Here is a 26,603-nt window from a genome sequence, read left to right as displayed (position 1 = left end):
AAAACTCCACAGCACAAAACAAATGCAAATGTGACTACATCATGCCTGCTTTAGCTTCTTTGGATGGGCTCCTTCTAAATTGCAGAATCAATTTTAAAACCTTATTTTTTAAATCTTTAAGCTTCTGACTGTGCACAACCCCTGGAGATTGCTGTAGTCATGTCAGCAATTACTAATTACAGGTGTAATTAGTTGGTATTCATATCAAACAGTCACAAAATTTTTATAGGATTTTATTTTTATTTGTTTTCATAGTTATGCTCTTCTGCTTCTGCTAATTACCATTCTTTTAGATTCATGTGCACCCCTTTGGCAAAAGTACTGATAAGTACATTTGAAGTTATCAGACTATAAACTCACACAAAAACTTCAGTATGTTTTATGTTAGATTGCTCTTTTAGGGTTTGTCATGTTGTTCTATTGCCCTTATATGTTAATATTGTACGCATGTATGCAACTTTTATTTATTCAGGTATGTCTCATTGAGATTAAAAATCTATCATATAGAGAGACATGGCCAAGACACATCTTTTGTGGCTCTAAATATAAATATATGGGGCACATACGTATATTGAGTTTGTCACTTAGCATCAATATCTAGAAGGTATTAGTTTATCTAATTTTATTTTGATCTTCCAAATTGTGATTACTGAAACAACTAGGGATATTTCAATGGTCTGAAAAGTCTTTAAGTGGCCATTTTGTTTTTCTGCAACAAGCATTCACCATGCTGAGGTGAGCAAGTCTCCATCTGGTATATTTTATGATTGGGCTAATCAGTGAACAGAAAAAGAAGCTGTGAGCGATTATGTCAAGGAAGTGAAGAAAGCCATTCAGTCCATATTATCCATGCTTTCAAATATTGAATTAACATTAACAGCCACCTCGTTCGGATTGCCACTGCTCTTTTCGCAGTGGAGGATGGTAGTTTACTGCACAGGCAATTTTTGGTAAGCTTCTTAGAGTTGAACTGGTGCATTACATACGTCAAAGCATTAGCGATTGGGTAAAGGTTAAAACATCAACAGCATCCACAGCTCCAGGAAGAAATCGCTTTTCTATAACCAAGTCCTGTCCTACAACGCAAACTGTGTAGGACAGGAGTTTGGTTTTTACCAGGCTACTCCCAAGGTAAACGCTGTGTTGCTTCCTGCAGTCATTCCTCCATGCTGATTTCTGGATCCTTCACTTCAAGAAGAAACCTACAATAAATCTCTGGATCTTCATCTTAATAACTGACAACCTAAAGGCACCTCTTCCTTATCACCTTCATCCTTCAAACTGACTTGTCCACCCTCCATCGCTCTCACCGTTCGACCTGTTCCAAGTCTCTGTTGCTGTCACTGTATCGACCAGTTCCAAGCTTGCCAATCCTCCATCACTCCACCGGCTCCAGACCTGCAAGGCAGACCTACACTCTGGATTTCACTCATTCCTCCTTGGCATTCATCCATTTAAATCAACCAGTATGATTCTCCTATCATTACAACTACTATATTCTTCCTCTTTTGCTCTTTTCCTCACAGTGCTCCCACTTCCCCATGTTCCAAGCACCACCCAGCCCAAGGCAATCACTTTATTCATTATCATTGAAATCAATACACCTGTTTATCTCCTGAGAGTTAGAAAAATGCCTAAACGTTTTTTTTCCAAGCATCCCCGTTTCTCCTACTGCCTATTGTCTTCCGTAATACTGCATATATTTTACAATAGAACCTGACAAACATTATGCCAATTTATTATTCAGCAAAAAATGACTGTTTTTCAAACCATTTAGCTTTCATACAAAGCATTAAATCACTATATTTTTCAAACTATTTAGCTTTTTGCTTGTCACTATAGTATCTTATTAAAACTTACAATATAAGATTATATCTGTCTACATATGAAAGTATTACTCAGGTTTTACTTGGGCTAGTCTGTCGAATTATAACACCATAGAAAGGACATAAGAAACAGTATTTATTTGCACGTATTAAGCTTTGTTCTTAAATTTATGCCAACTATGCACAAATAAATTGAAAGTGTTATATTTGCATATGAACACACACTTCCTCTATAACTGTTTTTATGCTGCCCTTTCTGCTGTTTTCTTGTATTATTTTGCAAACAAGCATATTTTGCCATATTTTTTGTACAAAAGCACCCATAAGTCTTGGCAATACTGTCATCAGTTCACAATCGCAATTTCATCTGTTTTTCAAAGAAGATCATTTTAAAATGCAGTTTTCTGAGACAATGACTGCCTTTGGGGGCAAGTGTTGATAAAACAGACTGTGTAGTACCAGATGTAGTAGAGATGGAAGGAATGACAGACATTTTACCCACGATAATTAGCTGTAGAGCCTGCACTGGTCTAAGCAACATAAATGGAACATTGTTTGACTGCAGCTTGTATTGGTGCAGCTTGATTATGCATTAGTATTTTAACTTCCCTCTCGTTTAAAACACAAAGTAGCAGTAGCTTTAACTGACATTTAAGACCAACAGACATGCAATAAATTAACTCTGGATAGGCATATAATTCAAGTGGCATTTATGGTTTTCTTACTTTTGATATTTTCACTGCTACATTATTGTAGGACAGTTAATCCTACACAAATAAAACACTGACTGATCATCTCAAAAAGCAAGACTTTTAGCTGCTTCTATTCACTGGTGCTCAGTTTTATGGAATTAGTGCATAAGGTAATGAAATGAAAATAACTTCCTCACAATTGTGTAAAAATAACAAAGTAGGCATTTTTAAATGTCCTGAATTGCATGAAATGCATTGCAAGCTTTGATAGACGGAAACCAGAAAAAAATCACTTATCTCCAAATCTTGCTTGTATTATCTAAAGAAAAAAAGTTCAAAATATTGCTGAGAAACTCTTCAGTTGCAGTTTATTAAGCCTTTTCAGATTTGTGATTATTCAAATTTTTCCTCTTGACATTTCCCTCATGACAAAGGGTGCAGTAAGCAACCCTCTTTTCCAAAATTTGCATAATCTTCCTGTCATCTCAGTGTTGTTGTGTGCTGTCTCTGCCCTTTCCACTTCTTTCTCTGCCTCAACTGTCATTTAAATATGAACCTGATTAATTACAATTCAAAATTGTCCATCCAATTAATTTTAGATGGCAATGTTACCGTCAGTGTCTAAACTTAGAGAAAGAAACACATGCCATAGAAAAATGATTTGCAGGCTGGAGGCTTCTTGTTCTAAACTTGATAAGACAGAAAATAGCACAGTGTACACACTTTTTTCATATTTGCTTCTTCAAGTATACATATGCAATTTATATATTTTGCAGTATCACCCACTGAACTTCAATGGTTTAAGAATTCCAACATGAAACTAAAAAAAATATCACAGTACTTTTCAGAATTTTAAAATAAATGTGTCAGCCTCCATTATTGAAGAGGGCTTCAAGCTTTAATAAGGACACTGGGGGCTCAGCAACATTTCAGAGAGACACACAAACAGTATAAAATCTTCTGCCGGACCAGAGACTTTCATGTCAAAGACACTCTAAAATTTCAAAGGTGACAAAAAGGCAGACATCATGCTGGAAGACTGCTCTAACCCTCTTGTAATCATTCTCCATAATGGCACTTCAGATGTAATCCCAAGGGGCTATTTGAGAGAGGGAAAAGACCTAAATGAAAACACAAGTTTCTGGAAACGACGTGGTGTGTCAAAGATTGTGGCTTTCAGTGATAGCAGCAGTTGCAGATTATATATGGCTTTTTGAAAAATTGGCCACACGCTAATGCTTTTTCAGCACAAACAAATTCAGGGACTGACATACTTGAGATACCCATGCAAACAGGTTTTGTGTTTGAACACGGCCAAGCAGTAATCACCTAAGCCTGTTCTCCCTTTCTTTCATCCTCTCTGCTGAGAAATCTGTTCTTACCCAGTTTAAACAAGCTATTAAAGAGGCAGATGCTGCTTGCTCTAATTCTAGTCTCACAGTATAGTATATTGTTGAGATTAGATGATTACATATGGTACAAAAAGACATATTCCTGTTTTCTTTTTAATTATTACTATCCAAAATTAAATCAGCCTTGTTTTCTAGATGACATTTTTTAGAATGGTTTCATTTCACCAAAGAAGTTTACGCAGCTTTCCTTGTTATTTGGGAGAGAGAATTACCGTTTAACTGTAATTCTTAGGCCCAATATTTTCAGAATCTTTTCATAATCTTCTCATAATAGTTTGTGGGAATTTCGGTCCATTCCTCTTGACAGAACTGGTGTAACTGAGGTTTGTAGGCTGCATATACGTTTCCAGTTGTGCCCAGAAATTCTAACCAAACATTTTGACTAGCTTTTACAAAATTGTGAGAAAGGAAAATGCTGGATTCACAAAAGTGGTTTGCCAGAAGTCCATGACCTTACTCAGCAGTTCTGCAGCAATTGCTGAGACTTTATTGTTCAGAAAATGTAATAAGGAATAGAGAAAATTGAGTAGATTGAAACATATGTTGTGAATGGTAAATGATAAATGGCCTGTACTTGTATAACACTTTATCAAGTCCAGAGGATCCCAAAGTACTTCAAACTACAATCGGTCATTCACCCATTCATGCACTTTCATACACTGATGATGGCAGACTATTGCATTGTAGTGGTGCCCTGGGACAGTCTAACAGAAGCAAGGCTGCCATGCATTAACACAATCGGGCTCTTTAACCACCAGCAGCAGGCAAGGCGGTTGAAGTGTCTTGCTCAAGAATGTAAAGACAGACACATGGACATAAAGCAGGGGCTAAAACCAGCAATCCTCAGATTACGGGACAAATTCCTACCACCAGTCTCTACCATCGCCATTGTCCCATATGACTCAAACAGAATACAAAGACCAGGCACCAGGACAGACTGAATTAAACTGTCCTGCACTCCTAGAAACTCCAAGGAAGAAGAGGGTAAGAAAGTGTATTTTGCATGCTATTTAAAATCCTACATTTTGAACTCAAATGTTGTGAATTAACCTACCAGAAGCTTACAAAACCATAACATCACTATGGCTTTCCTTTCCATAAATATATGGAAGTATCGTAATCTTACTATATATTAACTTCTGGATTAAGTCCTTTTCTCTCTTATTATTAATAAAACAAGTTTGGTAATGATAGATCATCTAAAACTCTAAATGTTTAGTCTCATTTCATACCATACAATTAGAAAAGGTTATGTCTTTTAATACAACACAGACATCTAGCTCCAACTGTATTGTTTCAAAGTACAGTATATTGTCAACATTATCTCTATATTCTTAATTTTAAGTAGCGCAAGAAAAAATGCTCACGGCTTGACAAATACAGCAGTTGACCTTTTGTCAAAAACATTTTAAGAATCAGAAGATAGAGTGGTCTTTCTATTTTCAGCTTTTAGAGGTTACAAACTTGTCAGTCACAGCTGTCAAAGCAGTTCTATTTAAGGAAACATTTTACATCAGCCCCCTTAGTTGTCTTAATTGCTCTTCCTTCCCTTTGACTCCAGAGGAGGTTATTTGGAACATCCTCAATGATATTGACTACCTCATGAAATACTTCACAGTCACTCCACCAATAGGCAGTCTGAGCAAATGTATAGTTTACTAATATAAATGTAAGATGCCAGATTATATTGTCAATGAGACCTTGTGCTATCCCCTGTACAGGCACTCTGATTCAAATGCCATCATGAAGAAAATGATAACCTAAGCTCAACTCCAGCTGCTTTCAGCTTACTTTCAAAGAGATTACTAATATTCCTGAAAGTGTGCCTGTGTTTGTAAATCAAACCAGCTTTACTAAATTGCCTCTGCTGGCAGTAGGTACAGAATTTGGTGAAGTAGCTTGTTCCAATTAAGAGTTTTTGACGCTAATCGGGAGCTGTTTCTGCTCTTTCAGGGTTCTCTGCTACATGTGTAAATTGCTACATGGTAGTACAAACTCAGGAAGAAAAGTTTTCCTATTGCATTTTTGACACTTACTGGCATTCTTCATAATTATGTGTAGGAACCATTGAAATAACCCTATTTTTATGGAGTCATAAGAATCTCACACAAAAGAAAAGCATCTGAAAAACCCACCCATTAATTTAAGTGGTCAGAACTCTGGTTAAGCCACTACAAAATGGTAACAGTTCTTTCAAGCTGAAGAAACATGTTGGTAAAATGAAAATATTTCTTTCAATTTAAATCTACCAGGGGATGAACAATTTTGCTTCAACTGTGTTGTTTTGTTTAGAATCTTTTTGTATCTTCACTAAAAACTGACATATTTGGGGTTTTTTTTTCCATTTAACATTATCTATGACAATTATTTATTGTCTTTATATATTTACATTGAAATGTAATTTATGGTTTTTAATTTACTTTTAGTTAAGAGTTCTTTTTACAGATAGTTGTAAGGCACTACATTTCTGTTTATTTTTAATATAAAAATAAACCATGTTCTAATAAGTAATTTTACCTTTCTTTTATGGCAAGGTTTAATAAGATGGCATTAGGAAAATATGTTTCAAGGCAATTCACTGCTCTTTATTTGAAATACATACACTGCTTTTCCAAACTCAAAAAATATTTTTGAGTTTGCCTCTGCATCCTGTTTAACAAGTAAATGATTGTCATTTTTGTATTGACCAAAATAAATGGTATATACTGTATATATATATATATATACATATATATATATATATATATATATATATATGTATATTTTGGATGTTTGTCCAATAAAAGACAGCTTTATTTCAACTATTTTTTGCGAGTCTTCATCCAGTAATTGTAGATTTGCAAATGGATATTTTTTTCATTTGTAACAAAAGTGACACAGCTTTTTGTGGAGGGGTCAGAGGGTGGCATCAATCCTCTAGTTGGTCAGAAATCTCTGTGTTCACTGGGGTTGAAAGGATATTGTAAATATCTTGTGGTTACACACACAGATGCAGTGTTAATCAAATCAACATCCCAAGTTGGCAGTTTAAGCCTGACCAAAACCTGCTCTTTTCCCCACATAAAGCAGAAATGCATGCAGCGGCTGTGACATTCGGTGGGCGAGACTGCAGCTCAGTATGGCCTTTGGCTGCCTAATGAGATGGAACATTTGGCCACTTCTGAACTGGCTGTTTCATTATGAGAGCAGACAACTGCAAAACCCATTTAGCAGCCAAATACCTGGGGTTTTGATTATGACAAAGCTGCATGTTTCCCCCATGTGCCTGTCACATTATCAATCAAAGCCAGTGCAAAATTTAGAGAATTTACTTTTCTCTTTCTTTTTTTTACTTTTTTTCTCTAGTTGTCAAATTAAGAAGAGTTGGGGACAGGCTGATTTGACACATAAGTACACGTTCTTCCTTAAACTGAGAGGATGTGAAAGCTTCATTGTTTTCTCCAAAACAATGATTTTCTATGTGTGGTTGTCAGTCTAAAACATGCTGTCTTTTATTCAATTTTTTAAAAACTGTTGTTTATGTGGTTTAATCAAACGACAGCTGACTAAGCTCTCTTTCTCAGATTCTTGACAAAATGCAGGAGCAAAAATGGCTATCAGAATCCACATTAAATATCAGCAATGACAGATATTTATCTTTGTATATTTGAAGATTCTAAACTAGAGACACTTTGTGTTTGCAGTTCATATTTATCTTGACAACTCCCTCCTTCGTTTCCCTAACATTTAGTACATCACACTCGGCTGGGGAGAAGCTTGTCTGATTTACATGCTAAAAATTGAAGCACTAGTCTAACAGGACCCAGAGGCATACTACTGTACTTCCACATTGCCAATATCAGATCTGTGTCTGTTCCCATGATAACTTCTTTTGCCTGCATTAGCACAAAATAAGTTTTTTAGGTCATGATATTAAAGCCCAAGTAAAATGTATCTCTGAAATTTATTTGAAGGTGCTCTGGAAACTGAAATTTAGCGTACATGTAAAACACTGAATGATGGAAACTCACACTGCACTCAACCCCGATAACACTCCTCCCATAGTGAAACTTGGTGGTGGTAGCATCATATTGTGGAAATCATGTATTTCACATGCAAACACAGTGCAAAATGCAGGACTCTCTAGGCAAACAACTTGTTGAAAAATGCTCTTCATGTTTCTCCCTCATGGTGGCCTATCAAATTAAATCTCTGAAATAAAATGAAAATTTTGTCTCTACTTTAACTAAATTGTGGTAATACTTTTCAGAACAATTACTATATCTTCTAATGGAGTATATCTGCAAAATATACTATGTATTTTTTCCCAATCAGGTAAAAAGGCCTGTCAGAGTAACACAAATAGTCTGAAACAATCTAAAATATATACACTTTTAATTTCAGGAAAATAGTTGAGGTCATCAGGTCCTAAAGCAGGTAGACAGTGGAAGCTTGGAGTAAAATCATATCTGTGTTCACTGTTGATTAATTAAAATGCCCTTCAGATATTTGACCAAAAGGAAAACAGTAGTTGCAGAAAACATGAGTTTAGCCCAAAGCAAAAGTAAATAAGTAAGAGTACAGCAGTGTGGGGAAAAAAAGAAAAGCATTTATTGCAGAGAGATTGTGAAAAAATAATATTAAGTTTAAGTACATTGTTTTTATCAGCAACAAGCAGCTTATATTAACATATTTAGAATTATATCATGAAATGCCTGATATGCAGTAAATTATTTTCCCTAGTTAATAAGATTTGAGGATAGAAAGATACTGAATGTAAAAACTATGTTTGGGGTAATTAGTAGAATCAGTAAATATGGGGATGGTTCATTAACATTTTCTTAAAGGAAAAGAGTATCCTTCAATCTGTCCTGTGATGTTCTGCGTTATGTTTGTCTGTGAGGGTTGGCCAATAGGTAAATGAGCTGATTGCATTAAAGGACTCTCCAGGAGTAATGTTGGTGTTTCTCCAGGATAATGATGATGGGCAGCAGCTTCAGGCTGCCAAGCATGAGGAGTTGCAGTGGCACAACGAGTACTGGACTTGTCATTAGCAATTACTCTCAGCTACAGCAAGGGTCTGGGGTCAGAGCAAGTGTGGGTCGGCTGCCTGCTGTGCCAAACTGAATGTATTCCAAACGCTGGATCATCTATTCTGCATCATTTTGACGCCATAAGCAAACTTTATTTCCCTTTCAGCCTGTGGCTTTTTTCCTAGGTTTGGAAATCCAGTTCATGTCCCTCATTCCATCTACTGCAGACTCTACAAATGCGCAGTGCATAGTTTTTAATTGAACAGAGCCACAATGTGTGGGAAGGAAATGGAGCTTCACCTGTGTGCAAAAGTTTTAAACCATTTTTAATTTATATTTTGCGATCACCAAAGGAGACCTTCTCATATAATATTTTAATTTGTTCTTAAAATTATAGGGTCGTGCCTAAAACCTGTCTACAGCAGGTATACAGTTGCTGACAGTTATATAGGAAAACGTAAAAAAATTTGACAAAAGTGTACAATGCATAATAACATTGGTCTAGCCCTTGGCTTTTTAAATATCCTGTTAAGTGAAAAAAATGGTAATGGTAAAACATTTCATAGTTTTTTTAACGTTAATTGTTTCATTGCAAATACTTTTGAATTATGACAAGGTCTTTAACATTTTTAAGTGAAAGACCCAGTTTAAACCCACGATGGAGACATTTCACCCCTACCTTGACAAATGTTCATTCACTGTAACCTCCGACAAACTGCTAAAAGTCTATTGAAATAACCTGGACAGTATAATAAAAAAATATTGTTTTTTGTGGCTTATTTGTTATGCTATCGATGAAATAGTTAAAACATTATGTAGTTACAACAGCAATATGGAACAAATGGCAGTCAACCAAATTAGTATTATGTGAAGCAGTTTTGGATCAATAAAACTGCTTGAGATATCAATTTGTTATGTTTTAGTAAGCATTGAGCTTTGCTCATTTACATTAATCATCCATCCACCCCTAGTGGGGTCGGGAGGTGCTGGTGTCTATCTCCAGCTAACGTTCGGGGCGTGAGGCGCGGTTCACACTCACACCTAGGGAGAATTTAGAGAGACCTGTTTTTGGACTGTGGGAGGAAGCCGGAGTACCTGGAGAGAACCCACGCATGCACAGGGAGAACATGCAAACTCCATGCAAACGCCGGGCCGGGAATTCTTGCTGCCAGGCAACAGTGCTACCAACTGCGCCACTGTGCAGCCCCTTACATTAATCATAGTATTAAATATTCAGCTTATATTACATATATAAAATATTAGGTAAGTTGACTTATATAGTAGCTATGTAGATGGGATTTAAATAACATATCAAACAATAAAATAATCAGTGTGGCTCTCATAAGTTTGGAGACTTACCATCCTCTCTAGATTTTTGAATAAATGCGTCAACACCACTTTCTCCATAGTTTCCCTCTGAAGCTACAGTGGAGACATAATTCCAGCGCATGGCTTTGACGATGTCAACCATAGCCTGAGCCTGGTAGGTGTCTGGGGGCACCACACGGGAGAAGAAGTCATAGCGTGTGTTATCACTCAGTTCCGGGGCTGTAGAAGCATAACTCACTTGAGGGATCTGTAGAACAAAAAGACGGGAGCAAAGAGACAGAGACGGTTACAATATATGAACAGCAAACTTACCATGAATTAATTAAATATGCAGCAAAAGGGTTCTGCGTACACAAACATATTAACAATATGACACCTAACATCTGCTGAAATCTCTCAGCAACTCCTCTGTGGTTGTTCACCCTCTGGAGTTGTCACGTTTTAAATAGTCCTGATGATCACAGATTTAGTTCTTCTTCCTTAGGAGTATTTTTCACACCAGTCAAGCAACACTAATCTGCTCAAAATTCACTGTTTTCTCTAATATGAAGTGAAATGTATTTGGTGTTGAAAATCTCTAATGCTGCTAACTCTGCATACCTGAGATAAAAATAAAAAAAAAACACTCAGTAAAAACAAGACATTATTATTACAAGAAAAAAGACTTAAATCTTATTTTGCTTTGTGAAGATTAAAAAAGTATATTATACAGCTTGGTTTGAGGAAAGTTTATGTTTTTCCTTCTACAAGCAAGTGCAGTTCTTTAGATTTATCTTTAGATAAACAAAGTTATATATCTAACAAAGGTACACAAACATACTTAATTTCTTCCATTTTTATTGCTTTAGATTGTTATTTGTGGCTACTTTCTCTATTTATGATCTATATTATTAAAATCTCTTCATAGTTTAGAAATAGATAGTTTTTTATTTGTTTTCCACAAAGTGATATTCATAAAACAGCCATGTTTCTGCCTTCAGGTTGTTGGAAAGGAGGCTTTGACCGATTGTTGATCTAGGGAAGGATGGCAGGTGAGTGATGTCACTGCTTCTCAGTATTGAAAATGTTCATTTAAAGTGGTTTGGGCATCTGATTTGGACGTCTCCTGAACACCTCCCTTCCAGTTATGTCCCACTTGGAATAAATCTTATTCCAGACCCAGAATGCGCTTGAAGTTTTCATTATGATAAGTAGAAGACAATAGACAAATGGATGAATGGATTAACAGTAAGAGTAGCTTGCTTTAAGTTATTGTTCATTTTATTTGTTTACTTTAGCTGCTCAGCATCTGTTGGTTAATCCATCTAAGGAAACTTTACCAACCGAAGATTTTACTTCACCAGTAGTTTTCTCTACAAGCAGTGGGCTGACTGCTGTGGGAATAATAACATCCTTTCCACTGTGCCTCACTTCACACAGCAGAGGCCTTTGATGTGATCAGCTGCTGCCCTGCACTGATCCTGCAAGCACCGCTAAAGCCTGTGTTGGGAGCACAGCTGTTCAATGTTTGCCCGTGACCTTCTGCTCTGTACAGTTCCTTTAAATCCAGCCTCATTTTGATTTTAACTGCAGGAACCCTTTACAGCAGATCTTCTGGGAGAAACAGTTCAAAATATTCTAAAACATAAACAGCATATTAAAATATGTGTGCATGATTGCTGGTTTCATAAACTAGCCTATCAAAAGCAGACTTTCTTGCCTAATCAACTAAAAAAAAAAAACAGTGACCAGAAAAAAACATACTGTGTTTTAATGGATGAAGAATGGGTTACCTTTTAGCCATATGTTTTTGTTTTTTTTCTTGAAATTGTATTTGTTCTTGTGCACTGAGGATCCAAATCCTGCTGACCACCAGTGATATGCTGATTGCACATTCATACTGAGGTGCATCTGAACCCTGAGTTATCTAGACTGAGAGTTGGGAGAACTTTCACTTGCTTCACATTATGTTTCATTAACTCCTGGAAGCAATGCAAGTGTTAACTTTTCTAATAGCGCCTTGACGTCATGAAGCTGAATCCAGCAGGATGTAAGTGAAGTGTTGCAGAAAGGTGTTTGTAAGGTGTTAATGATGTCTCCTTTTATTTCAGTTCTCTATCACACAGTAAAATGAGACTTTTAGCCATTTACACCTATATTTCACTTTTTCAAATTGTTTCTCAAAGTGATATTGTCATGTTTGTTAATTCCACGACTAAAAATATTTCCTTTAAGAATATAAAATAATTTTTTATGCATCAAGTAATTTTTTTATGTGTATCTTTTTCAAACCTTTTTAAAAGAAAATATGGAGACATTGCTGACATTTATTTAGCTTTCTCAGACATTCCAGGTGAGTACTAAGGTGATTCCTTCCCTACAGGGAACACATTGTTATCAGTATGTCACTGCTTCGGGTTTGTTTTTGTCAGGATCTTGAGTTGTTTTGGGTCCAAAGTTTTGATTCCTTATATGTTCTCTGTTATTTTTTATTAGATCAGTCTTGCTTTTGTTCTTCTGTCAGCCTGTTTACAGTCATTTTAGTTAGGGCTATTATTTATTCCATGTGCTTAGTTTTGTGTCCTTAGATTTGATTTCCCATTTCCCCTGTTTGGGTTTACTCCTCCTTTCTCTTTTGTGTCCTCCATGTTACCCATTCTCTATGGCACTTGGGTTCCTGTGCATTCATCCCAGGTTTGGTAAATGTTTTCCTGAATTTCATTGATTGAGACTTTATTTAATAATACTACTTTATTTAATTATGCTCCTTTGGATTTGACTTTCTTTTTGATCCTCATCCACACATCATTACAGTTTTGACTTTTCCTAAATTGGACATGTTAGCAATATCTAAGTACATAAAGATTCAAGAGGTATCCTTAGACACAAGCCTGAGTCCCATATACTTTTTCATGTGGTAGAGCCAAAGGATTTTTTTTTTTTGCCATATGCGTTAGGACAGAAATTGGATGAAGTTCATATCGACTACTTGACATGTCTGTGATCCTGCAAGTCATTACACATTTCTCATGACTACTAGTTATGTTATTAATGGACAATATCTCCTTCGCATTTTGGCTCTTCTGTCCCCCCGAATATACTGGACATGCCCTGCCTCCACCAGCAATAATCTGTCTGTTAATATTAAACCCTATTCCCTAAAATACTTTATCACCCTTGCTTCAGGAAGTAACTAATCTCCTTACTAGAATTTGGCAGGAACAAATTCCAGAATTGGATTTGCTATTTTTCATCCCTGTTGGCTCACAGTTTGAGTCAAACTGACCTGTTTTAACCTAGAAGTGAATGGATGGGAAGTGGACTGTGTCAAACTAGACAAGAAATTGTCCCGACTTTAGCTAGCCAGACAAACTTTAGACCATAATTCTGCCCAGGTGGAACCTAGATAGTATTTAGTAGCATTAATAGTAAAGAACAATCTTCAGCAGTATACTATGAATAAACAAAAGCTAATTATTGTTCAATTGTTCAGTGTTTTCATGTTTTTTTCTTAATCACAAAAATCTAGAATATTTTTTTATTTTATAATGATCTTGATTGTAATTAAGATTGTGATTAAAATTATGATTGAAAATGTTTAATTCTGTTAAATTGCATTTCATGACTATTCGCTATTCTTGATAACACATGTGGGAGCTGGACTAAATATACTTTGTTCTTTCCTCTGGTTTAATCTACTGCCTGCAGCAGTTTATGTGGGGCAAAATAAACGTGCATTGACAAAATGTTTACTGCCTGGGCTAGCATAATAACTATGACCAAAAGTGGCATCACAGCTCCCCTGATTGACAGTATCTCTGTCAATCATTTCTCTCTTAGACTTAAAAGAAATGCCAAAGATAAAACACAGTCATGTCAAGTGTGAATCTTGACAATTGCTTGACAAAATTACTTTATTCTTATAGGCAAACCAGTGATAATATGGTCATCTTCAAAATGACTCTTACAATCTGTTTAAACTGGAGCTGAAGTAGTGGGACTTCCAAATGATAAGTCTTTGTAGATCTACCACAATATACAATATTCCGCGCCCTTTTCCACAATCCCTTCACACAAGTCTATTCAGAATTTCTTTCTAATGCACAACTCCATTCTAGCACTGTCTATTTATTTTAATTGGGTTTGGGAAATAAGTGTAATTGCTGCGATGTGAGTTTCACGTAGATATTTGATGGAGTTTAAATATTCTTACAGTATCCTTTAAATAATTGTGCTTGTTTAAAGATTCACTGAGTCCAATTGGCATTGCATTAGTGCAGTGGTAATGGTGCTGATTAGTACTGTAAAGAAATATTATATATCTGCACCATTTGTAGAAAAAGCTCAGGGCTTCAATGAGCCTTTGGATATATTGCAGTAAATGTCTCCAGAAAAAAATGTGTGGTGTTAATATGTGAAAATGAAACAAGTTCTACATAAACTACAGTACAGAGAGAGGGAAAGAGAGAGAAAACTACTTTTACAATATTTGGTGCAATAATGTCTATTTTCAATCCCACTGAGTGAAAGCTGTTTAATTTCAAACGGTGATTTCCAATAGGTTAATTTCATACCTTGGCAGTCATCTCCAAACAGTGACTGTCTAAGCAAAGCCTAGCAAGTGGTGCCAGTGGCAGGATGGATGCCACATATCTGTGAATTATTATGAATTATCATATTTTAGGCATTCCAGAATTATCCAATATGCCCAATATAATCACTGCTCTTTTTTCTACTGCAATGGGCCTTCCAGCCAAAGAGTCTGTCCGCATCCTGGTCTTCACACAGTCACTATTCTCTGAAACAGAAACCTCAGCTTCCAAAATGCTGTTTAGAGATGAGTCCTGTCTTCCTCCACGGTAAATGTCAAATTTGAGATTGGTCCATAAGTTCTCAGTTGTGTTTAGGTGAGGTGAGGAAGCTGGTAAATACCGTGGCCCCCTTCTGTGCCATGAACCTCCGTCTTTATTACAGCTTGAAGGACAAATCTTGCAGAAACTGGCTGATCCAAGGGTTGTAAATAATATTGCTTTAATATCACTATAAATGTACAGCAATTTCATACAGGAGCCTAGAGCTGCCACCTGAGCAAATGACAAATAGAGCTACAGTATATAATGTAAAAACTTTCTTATTTTAGCAATATATTTTTCATTTTTCAATATATTAACAATAGCATATTGCTAGTACAATATGCTATTATGGTATTACAAGATAACTTTTGTTTGGTGTTAATGTACAATAATTGGTATTGTTGTGACTTTTTTACACTTATGTTGTTCGGTATATTTGCATGATAAGTGACTGATTTACAATTATATGTTAAGCATAATTTATATGATGATTATTATTAATTGTATTGAACATGATTGTATATAATTACAAAGGTGAAGTGAAATATATTTAAGTGCAAGACATGATTTATTTGAATAGAGGAAGTCTTTTATTTTGAAGAATGCTTAAGGATCTGTTACTGTTTGTCACTATGTTGCTTTGTTGACTTTTGATTGCCTTGGTTACGAACAGTTGTTGCTAGTTATCAGCCGACGCCGTTCTTTTTCTCCAATAAATACTGAACAGAAAGGTTCAGTAAAAGAAATACGAGCCTCCGTCTTGTTTGAGAAGAAGCTTTACTCCGTAACAGGTATGTCCCACTCCAATCATATCATCTGTGGTAGTCAATCTGACTAGAAAATTGCAATTTAAGTTAATTCCATTTACACAGACACAGAAATGTCAGACCAGTGGTACACAGCAAGTCTTTCTGCTCAGTCACACACATCTTCATTACACTCTGCAATATCCAAGGTGAGACATCAAGTAGGCCTGTCGCGATAAACGATAAATCGATTAATCGTGCGATAAATTAAAACTATCGACATCATTTTAATTATCGGCATTATCGTCTCTTCCGGCCTTTTTCTCTTTCTGTTAATGACACTGAATGAAAAAAAGGCTCAACTCCGGTGCTCTCCACTGACTCCTCCCTTCCTCATTTCCTTAGTGTAAAGCCCAGCGCACGCCGATTGTCGGGCCCATATTCAAAACCTGACAGACCACACATTAGCCGACAGAAATCCTAGATATAACGGTTTGATCGGGTTCGTTCCTGCCGTGTGGTGTCCAACAATGGGCACAAAATAATGGCTACAAGTTCAGTTAACTAATTTTAAAACCAGGCATTAATCAACGCTTTACTACAATCTACCTGCAATGCATGTGGCTAGTGTCAGCGTAAAGTCCTGACTGAATGAAAATCATTATAACCTATTTACGTCACGTTAACGAAGAACAGCTGAAAAGTTACCGGGTTTATCAACTGCGGTAGCAATTTCGCTCCAACTCCTCCCCTTGTCATTTCTATATTCTTTGCATGTTGAATAAACATTAATGTTGTTTCCACATATCATCTCCAATGTCCGCTGGACTTCGGGTTGCGCCGTATCAGCTGTTTGGGATTCCCCGACGTAATTTCCCCTCAGAAAGCACTGAGGAGAATCGCGCTTTCTGATTGGCTACCTGTCACATTCAAGAGGCTGCGTTAAAGCGCCCAGTCGGGGAAAAAACCCTGATTTGGATCGGAGCGGCCACTATGATCTACCGTAACACACCACACAATCTTAGAAAGATCAACGTTTTAAGATTGTTGTAAGGGGAAAAATAGCAGCAAAAAATCATGTAGTGTGAACTATTGCATCAGGTAGTCGATGTGCCCATCTTCTCTATTTAAATCTAATTATTACTGAAGGGCAACATAGTATACAGACTTCATAATCTGCAGTCTTTAGGTTGAATGCAGTATTTATTTCCACTTTTACTTTATGTTGTTTAGTTTTTTTTTTCAAGTGCGTTTTTTGTTAATGGAGACCATTTTATTTTCGTTTTTGGTTGTTTTGTTTATTTTGTTTATCAGTTCCAGTGTTTAGTGTTCTTTTGAAAATAAAGTGTATCTATCTTTGGCAGGAAATCGCATGGATTATTATGTCATTTCCATTAAATCAGTGTAAAAAGGTCTTCAAACAATATTATCGTTTATCGCAATAATTTTTGAGACAATTAATCGCTCAGCAAAATTTGCTATCGTGACAGGCCTAACATCAAGGTAAACTCTGATCATCCTGTTTTGCAGACAGGCCATGAGGTTTATGTGCTTTCTCTCCAGTAGCGGTTTTAACAATACCAGTGCTATCAGGGCCCATGTAAAAAAAAAGGCTGCTTACTCTACAGCTTGCTTTGACCTGGATAGTAACAGCAGAGTGAATCTGCTGAGTCACAAAGCTGTTTAGATCTATAGACCCATTGTTCCTGAGATCAATCTAATGAGAATAAAGAGAACAACACAATCTCCATAGAGATGCTTTTGCTAGGAAGCAAAGTCCAATAGGAAACAACAGGTGTTAATTTAATGATTTTTCAGGACTCACTGTTTACAGTTCAAAGCGAGTGTTCCCGTTTGTCCTCAACAGCCGATTAGATGAATTTGTATTGCACTTCAACAGCTGTGTGTCTTTGTAAAAATGTTAACAGTAAAACAGATCAATAGAACTGCACAAGCAGAGAGCCATAACGTTCTTGTCTTTAATGTGCTTGCTTCAAATGTAAGTTAACATGTGAAAAGGTGGTAAATGTATCACATAAAGTATGAGTAATTTATTGAGTAAATTCGATTTTTTTTGTCATGTAGTGTCCAACTTGAAGGGCATAGAGTTATAAAACTACCATGATTAAACCTGGCAGAACCTAACTGTGCTAATCACTGGAATGCAGTTAGTTTCAGAAAATTAACAAACAAAATATAAACTTTATAAAAATATACAAGATTTATTTCTTAAACATTTATTAAGCTGTTTATTGTACTGCTCATAACTCATCCTCTTCATTCTCTGCCTAATTTACAGAGGATTCATGACAGACATTAAAAATATAAAATTCAAGTTCCAATCAACAGAAAGAAAACAAAGGCAGAGAGCACATCAGCTACACAGCAGTTTTAAATCAGCAGAGCTCATCCTTTGGTGTTTATGCTTTTACTACAGCTTGGAAGTCTTTATAGATTCAAGGAACGCAAAAGCCCCAGACAGGCAGTGTCAAACTTTTCTGTCAACAAATGCATTTATTGTTCCATAAGGGATGAAAGACGCATCGAGAGTATTTTTCAAAAAAATACAAAAAAGTTTGCCAATGCTCCTGGTGTCAGATCACAGTGAAAGTCAATTGTAACACTGAGCACTTATGAAAAATGTGGCTGTTTTGCATGCAAAGTGGGTTTTGTATATCAGAGTTAAGCTGTGTTTACTGTCATCCCCTCTTCAGCTGAAAGTCTACCATATTTAACCATCAATGTTATACAATAGTCATTCATTACAATTCTGTGGAGAGGTATTTCAGGGTTACTATATTTTGGTAGTTTGATTAAGTGCTTTTTGCTTGACATTTGAGACTATACTGTGTATAAAGTCCATGGTAACCAAGCTTTGGCTATAATCTGAATGTGTGCCAGACAAACTGGCAGATTTATTACATATAACACACTTTTAATTGCAGCTCTACATGTTTCAAGAGGAAAAATGTTGTTTCCTATTTTCTTATCTCTTGCAATCATTTTCTTAGAAATATTTAGTATATATTATCTTATGTTTATTGTGTTTGTTGCGTGAAGTTATTTTGTTGTACAACAGCTCCCATTCTTCTGTGAGTTCATCAGTTCCTGCATTGTAGCTACAGAAGGAAACAAACAGGAACTGAGCTTAACCGCCTGCAGAAGGACGCAAACAGGAACTGAACTCTGCACTTTGCACTCTGCACTACGTCAGCCCGTAGGTGCAACACGCCTGTGACTCAAGAGAACAGAAGAACAGAAGAAGCAGCAATTAACTCAAGATACCAGAACAGAAGAAATAGCAATGCTTTGTAATTAGCTCAAAGCATAACAGAATTAGCTCAAGAAAACAGAATAAGTTCTGTAACTAGGGACCACTCTAAGTAAATAAAAAGAAAGGGTTGGGCAGAGCGTGCTTCAGAATGGTGGGAGATTGTAACTGAATCACGTTCCTGTCCGTTCTCCTTGCAACAAGTAAATCTAAAACTCTCTTGTCTTTCTCCTATTTGTGTGGTGTTTGAATGTTTTAGGTTGTTTGAACCTGACACATTTTCAATTACAGGTTAAGAAAGCTTCTCCATTATATTAACATTTGGTCCAAGTCAACATATTTAGTAACCAATTCAGGTTAAAATTCCCTACAAGTTATAAATATATATATATATAGGTGTAGTGCATAATAATGGGGCATTGGAAACACTAAGAATTGGATTTTGTTTTCCTGTATCGGATGACAGTTGCCTGAGAAACCACTTTAGGCTTCCATCTGTTTCTCCTTCCTCATCATGGCCTTGGAACAATCTGAACCATTACACAGATTGTGCATTCATTACTTGCAAATAAAACTACGATTGCAGGTCATCCCATTGCCCAGATTCTCATTTATAATCTTGTAATATCTTTTGCTCCTTTGTGCATTGGACTTTCTATGTTTAAAATTTATTTTCTTCCTACTTCACTGATGAGTGTTCAAATAAAAAAAATTGTTTTAATCTGTTTATTTGAAGTGTGAAAATATTTTCTTATGTGGGAGTCAAATAAAATAAACTATATAAGCCAGACATGTGAAACAGAAAGTCAATTTATGGATGTTCAAACAATTTTAGGAAGAATTGAAATCTAAACAAATCAAAATTTTAGGTATGCAGGGCTTTATAAAGTTACAAAAAAATGGAGTATCTGTGTATTTCCCCCCCCCCCCCCCCCTTTTTCCAAATATCTAGCTGTAGTCAAGACACTATGCAGGATATGCATCTGACCCATAATGTCTTTAATTTCCAAGGCAGGTTTAGGTCTAGAACTCATTGGCTGTCTTGAGATTTACACTAGAACATTATGGTGAAGAACGCATTGGAGTCTAACTGTTTGTGTGAATCAGTGTTAATCTAGCTTTATTTCTTTATTTCTAAAAATGCACAATGTTTGATTTGGTTGTTTTACAATTTAGCAACCAGTGCCTTTGGATTCTATTATCTTTAATGTTCTTAAATGGGGTTTGCAAGTTGCTCCTGCTTTTCTCATTTGTTGCTAATTACTTGTGCGTGTATTCATGATCATGAACGTTTGCACATGCAAAACCAGGAAGCTCAGAAGTCAGAAGCAATCCTTGCATTGTTACAGTTTCCAAAGGTATTTTCAATCTATAAGTATACTAGTTTAACAGACAGACACTACTGCTAATACAAAAACATTGTTTTCAATTCACCTTTAAGATGAGATGTTGTATTTCATTTTCCTCCTGTTGTCACTAGCTCATTTTTCACTTTTTGCAAACCAAAATACAAATTGTCTTACACATGGATTAAATGTTTGACAGTCTCCAACTCTCCTTGTTGGCTCTCCTGTTGTGAAAGCCACTCTGTCCTGATCCAACAATATTTTTTTTACAAGCAATAATTAATTTTACCATTGGCAACTGTGATTAATTATCTCATTACAAATTAAATAACCTGTACTCACCATGGAAATTATTCCAAATGAGGTTTGATAATGCTTTCAATTTTGAGCTGAATGACATTTGTGACTAATGAATGATTGCAGAAAGAACAGTGCTGTTGTTCATTACAGAAGTTTGACCAAAGCTCTGTCTAATTATATTGAATGAAATTAATTTAACCAACATTCACAACCATACAGAGGGTAATATTATCAACACCTGACTAAAGAGATATTGCAAAACCTTATACACACAGTACTTTCTAAATACAATAAAAGGTCTTAATACAAGAATAAACAGGAAGATGGTACTCTCCACAGAAAAACACAAAGGAACCAAAACAGGACAGGACATTGTTTCCCTACCCAAAGGAATCAAATTGGACTGACAAAAACAAAGCACAAAGATACATCTAATTTTATCTGAGATTAGTAAAAATATTATAAGTGTCTCAAAGGGAACAAACAAGACAGTGTTAATTCCTAGTTTGTTCCATAAATATGAGAACACTCACTCCAGGCAACTTCCTGCTCCTGTAAGCATCAAATTAATTGTGTTTGCTTTACACTCCAGTAACCTCAAACCTTGTGTAATTTGGGAATTTGTTTAAGAAAAACAGTGGGTAAGTCGAATTATTTGTGGTACATAGGAATCTTCTTCTAAGAAACATTTAGGCTAACTGTATATATTTGTAATCTATGTTTGCAGTTTAAAAATTGAGAAATATAATGTGAGGATGAACAATGGCATGTGCAGGATATAACTTGAAACCAGATGTGGGGGAAAAAATCTGACATTAAATCAGACTAAATTCCAGAAAAATAAGTGACAGTATATTCTAGTTTTTTTTAATTACTTTCCTAATTTCAGATATCTACATAAATTTTCTCAGATTTCAGCAGCATTACCTTTTAGCTGAATTATTAAGGTTAAATGTTTTAGGTGCCCTACACAATTGTTTGCAGGAATTTTGTCCCTTTTCCTCCAAATAAAACTGAAAATTGACTCCTAGCACAACTTTTGCGTTCTGCCCGCATGATTTCTACGAGAGTGAGATTACTGTGTGATTACCAGTCCAGAATATTGACTTTGTTGTCATTAATCCAACCTAAAGTTAAATTGATTCAATTCTTTGGATCATTGTACCCAAGCTTTAACTTCCTGTTTGTACCTTGACATGTTGCTCAATATTTTTGACATAATGTTCTTTTCCCATCCAAGTCGACAAGCCCCTTTTTCAGGAAAACTTGTCCACTCCTGAATCTAGCAAGTGGGTTGCATTTTCAGCTCATCCACTACGGGAGTTCTTCAAAAAAAGTATGAATTATGAATACTTTTGCAAGATCTATATGACGTTCCATTTTGACGTGACCCACTATAAGTTTTACAGGTGGCCTCTGCACAATAGTTTAAATGCAGAGTAAGAGCCGATACTGCTAATACAAAGAACAAGTCTTTGTAAAGGTCTAAAAATCGTTAATTGTTGCAAACAGTGCTGGAAATATCCATACATTCAGACAATATACTTGAAAACTATTCTATTTATTCCATAATTTCTATTTATGTCCAGACTGGTCAATACAGAATAAATCAACAGTGAAAGTGATCTAACACATTCCCAGCAGCTTCTAACAAAGAACCATCGACCTGTGGCTGGTGTCACAGACCAATAAATGCAATTAAATGAAAAAGAATGAATTCGAAAAAATTCTAATTATACCACTTTCAACACTATAAAATTTTTTGTGTGGTTTTAAAGCCAATAATGTGATTTTGTGCACTGCTTTTTATTTGTTGATGTATATCTCAAAGAGAACACCAGGAATCACTCCTCTCCTACTACAAAATATTTCTGTGATCTTCACTTCACCCCGTAACATGCAAATCCCAAGCAAATAACGTTTACAGATGAACTATTCACACCTCCAGGGTATCATATTTCTTAGTAAAAGCACCAGCTCAGCAAAAAGCAGCTGTAAATAAAAAGAGTTGCAGAAATAGGGAGGAGGGAGGAAGAGATGAGAGCTGATGGGCAACCGCAACCCTCTCCTTACAAGACAGTTCATTAAACACCTTTCACCGCCACCGTGGCACTGTGCCTAGAATGAAAAGCATGATGTAAGCACATGCAGGTCAGGGGGTCAGCCTGTTATAGAACCCACTGATAAATGCTGAGACAGGAGTAGGGAGTGAATGGCCACACAAGCAGCACACTGAGCTTATCGCAGCCACGGACTGCATCACATTTATCTTGAGACTACTTTATCTGCACCGAGAAACATCTGGTCATCTAACTCACTCTGTCAAATTTCTATCTCTGTACAGTACACTTACATTGAGGAATAGTAATGAAGCAGCAAGACAATGAACATTGCAGAGGGAAAGCTTTCAGTAGAATTTCTGTGAGAGGTAATACATAGCGGTGCTTTGCCACTAACATCGGATGCCTGTGCTCTATTTTGCAGCGCTGTCAGATTTAAAATTTGATATCACTCTGAGCACTCAAATATGTAATTTCATTTATGTCTGGAACTAAAACACATAAAACACAAATGAGAAAGTCATCAGTCTGGCAAGGCTCTTATAGCATTTGTTGGGACAGTGTAATTAAACGACCTCTTTCTAATTACATTCCATATGACTCTAATTTTAAGTCTGGCAGGAGCCATATAGATAACTACTAAAAGGTTTGATAGAGTTTTCAAGAGCCGTACTAGTGTCAGAGGGCCAAACTAATTACCACCCTCAAGAGCAAGACAGTTTTGTGGGGATACTTTGTGATTGTTTGCCATATATACAGTGTGTGTGACTGCAACTGATTTCTGCATGACCAAGCAGGACTAGAAAACAGGCTAAGAACTGAAGTAATTGTCTCGCTACCACCATCCAATGGTAATTTTTTTTCTTTTCATGACAAATGTGCAATAAAAGAAACTCGGCTCTGCAATGATGTAACCATTTCCACTGCATTATTTCACAAGAGGTTTTTAAAAAGCTCACTAAAGTAAAAAATAAAAAGATACCACAAGATGCACAGCAATCACTATAATCAGTTGGCTTTATATAGCAATACTGTATAGGGGATGTCTTTGGATGGGATAAAGCCAGTTCTATGACCGCTCACAATTTTCTTTATGAAGCATTCCAGCTGTATTCTAATTTCCCCTGTACTTCTTCTATTTTGTTTGTCCTAAATCTATGCAGTATTCTCAAATAAGACTGGAATGTTCCACTGCAGATTATAATTAATTTTAAATAATTTTTTTTTTGATGCCTCATGTGATATGATAACTTGTTTTTTTTCCCCAGAAGATAAATCTTTGATTAAATAATGTTTTACAGCATAATATCACAACAAACAAGAACACTGATGATCACACGTTGTTTCAGAGGTGAGAAATTACATCTCAATTGGGATTGGGCTCGTTTTTACAGAGATGTCTAGCTAAAAATAAAAATGTGCTAGTATTTTTCTGACTTCTTCAGAAAATTAATGAAGAAAAGTATGTGCTGATGTTATACTAATGTAAATAATTGACTGGCTGCAAAATGTCTGACTTAACTATACTTTGTTTTAACGACATAATGAAATAAATTAAAATCTAATGTTAAAAGCTCAGAGAAAAGAGTCAAATGAGAGTTGGCAGAACTACAGTTGTAGTTGGCAAAACAAAATAAAAAAAATCTTATTTTGGATCTTGTTCAATTTCATACTGAACATACTGAAAATCTTAAATCAAGATGCAGATGCAACACATTTAGGTCCTCCCAGACACACCAGGGATAAGGATCCATATAGTGCTATTGTTGCATCTCATTATGTATTTACACAATAATCATTCTTGGGCCATACACTTTATTTTAAAAATTTCTTCATTTTGCCAATTTAAAGAAAATAAGAAGTGTAGTAAACATTTTTACTGGCAAACTAATATTCTTGCATCTTTTGAGTGAACTATGCAGTTAATATCACTTTGTATTACTCAAAGTGCAGATGAACATGTTGACCCAGTTTGTTCTTGATCTCATGTATTCATTATGTTGCAGTTGCTTCAGCTTCCCGAAAAACAGACTCCCTGGATATTTGAGTCATGTTAGAACAAGAACAAAATACTGGTGTGAAATTGGTGTTGTTTTTTTCATTTGTGAACATCAACATTTCTGGTTTATCTTTAGCTTCACTTCATAATATTTTCTGATAAAATCATTGGGAAAAAAAAAAATGCTTGCAAAGACAAAAAATTCCAGGAAATAAGAGGAAACAGAGTGTCTACCGTGAGCTGCATTAAAAGAATAAAAAGCTCCCTAATTAATTCTTCATTCGGTTTCATTACATTGGGCGCTGTCAGATATTTACTTGCCTAATATTGGAACAGATCAAGGTTGGCATGAAGCACAAGTCATTAAACATGACCTTTTCCTCAAACCAAATCAATCACTTCAAAGTCACGAACCTACCTTATTGATATACAAACCAGATGGAATGTTCAATCCAATACAGAGCCTCTGCAGCTTTCAACAGTTCCCTGCTCTTTCACAAAGAGGTATTTAACCAAATACCTCTTTTATTGTCATGCACCAGCTTATAGAAGCAGAAAAGTTACAGAAACATCAGAGACAATCCATTTGTGATAGAGTTAAGAAAAAAAAGCAGATGATAAAGTTAAATCAGGGCTTATTTTAGGTGCCTGAGTGGGAATCCTAAATATGGAACAAAAGAATCATTCCTTGCAGACTCACATTGGTTCATTTTGTTGACTAATTAATTTGAGTAGAGGTAGAGATAATTTCAAGGGTTTATGACCCAGGCTTCATAATCACCGCCACTGAATATGGGGAACAGGAAACACAGTAGGTGTGATGGTTGAAAATCCGAGTAATTAAGTCATGAGTGTTTTGATCAAGACTCAGGAATCATTGTATTTGGATTACCTCTGCTTTTGACACCATTCCATCAGCAAACAGGAAATCTTCAGTCGGAAATTGACACCTATAATCCAGCTGGCCTTTTATGGCATGCCAGTTCTTAATGGAAGAGACCTTTGCATGAAACTCTGAACATTTCCCATCACTATTCATTCCACACAGCTATAATTCAGCTTGTAATATCCCTTGAAATGGTAATTGAGCCTCAGTAAACATTACTTATACAGATGCTCTGGGAAATTGCAATTTGATGAAATCCCTCTCCAAAGCAATCTGTTTTGATTTTTGTAATGATTTGTTGTTTAGGTAACTCATCCACAGCACGAAGAATGTTTTACAGTTTACTTCCCAAACATGCAGAAAGAAATATTTTGCTTTCTTACTAAAGTCTTGCCAAAGCTTGTGTAAAAACAATCTTGTATATTCTGCAAACAGCAGGATATACAAGATTTAAAAAAAAAAAAACAGAAACAAAACAAACAATGTATAATTTCTGGCATGTTTTTATTCATAACTAATAGAAGATAGAAGATAAAAGAAAATAAAATCCTACATATCCCCTAGGAGGCTCGGTAGAAGATTAAAGACGTACTGAACACAAGTTATAAAGTACTCTTTTAACCACCTGTCAATTTCTAGGTCATATTGAGCAATTGTTTGAAGCCCCAGATAAGAATAGAAAAACTAGTTTTGAAGTAGTCCTGAGTCTTCTATTGACAACTGCTTGTTTTATTTGGAATTAAACCAGCAATGAAAAGACCTTAACCACTTTTGAATCAACTGTATAGCACAAAAATAAATACACTGCCTGGCCAAAAAAAAAGTCGCCACCTGGATTTAACTAAGCAAATAGGTACAAGCCTCCTATTGGATAAGTACTGCATAGGCGACT

At 35.8% G+C, this 26,603-nt stretch overlaps 1 protein-coding gene across 2 annotated transcripts in view; it reads right to left on the bottom strand.

Moving 5' to 3' along the window:
* The window catches only part of LOC116729561 (metabotropic glutamate receptor 4-like), a 189,970-nt gene that overhangs the window by 49,310 nt on the left and 114,057 nt on the right, over positions 1–26,603 (bottom strand). For both annotated transcript variants that reach the window (XM_032578302.1, XM_032578229.1), the window contains exon 3: positions 10,302–10,518. In XM_032578302.1, the coding sequence (XP_032434193.1) occupies positions 10,302–10,518 (217 nt within the window). The remainder of the gene's footprint in view (positions 1–10,301; positions 10,519–26,603) is intronic.

This window comes from Xiphophorus hellerii, chromosome 1 (assembly GCF_003331165.1).
Source record: "Xiphophorus hellerii strain 12219 chromosome 1, Xiphophorus_hellerii-4.1, whole genome shotgun sequence".
Taxonomy (NCBI): Eukaryota; Metazoa; Chordata; class Actinopteri; order Cyprinodontiformes; family Poeciliidae; genus Xiphophorus; species Xiphophorus hellerii.
The sequence above is the reverse complement of the archived record's forward strand: the minus strand, read 5'-3'. Positions and strand labels throughout refer to the sequence as shown.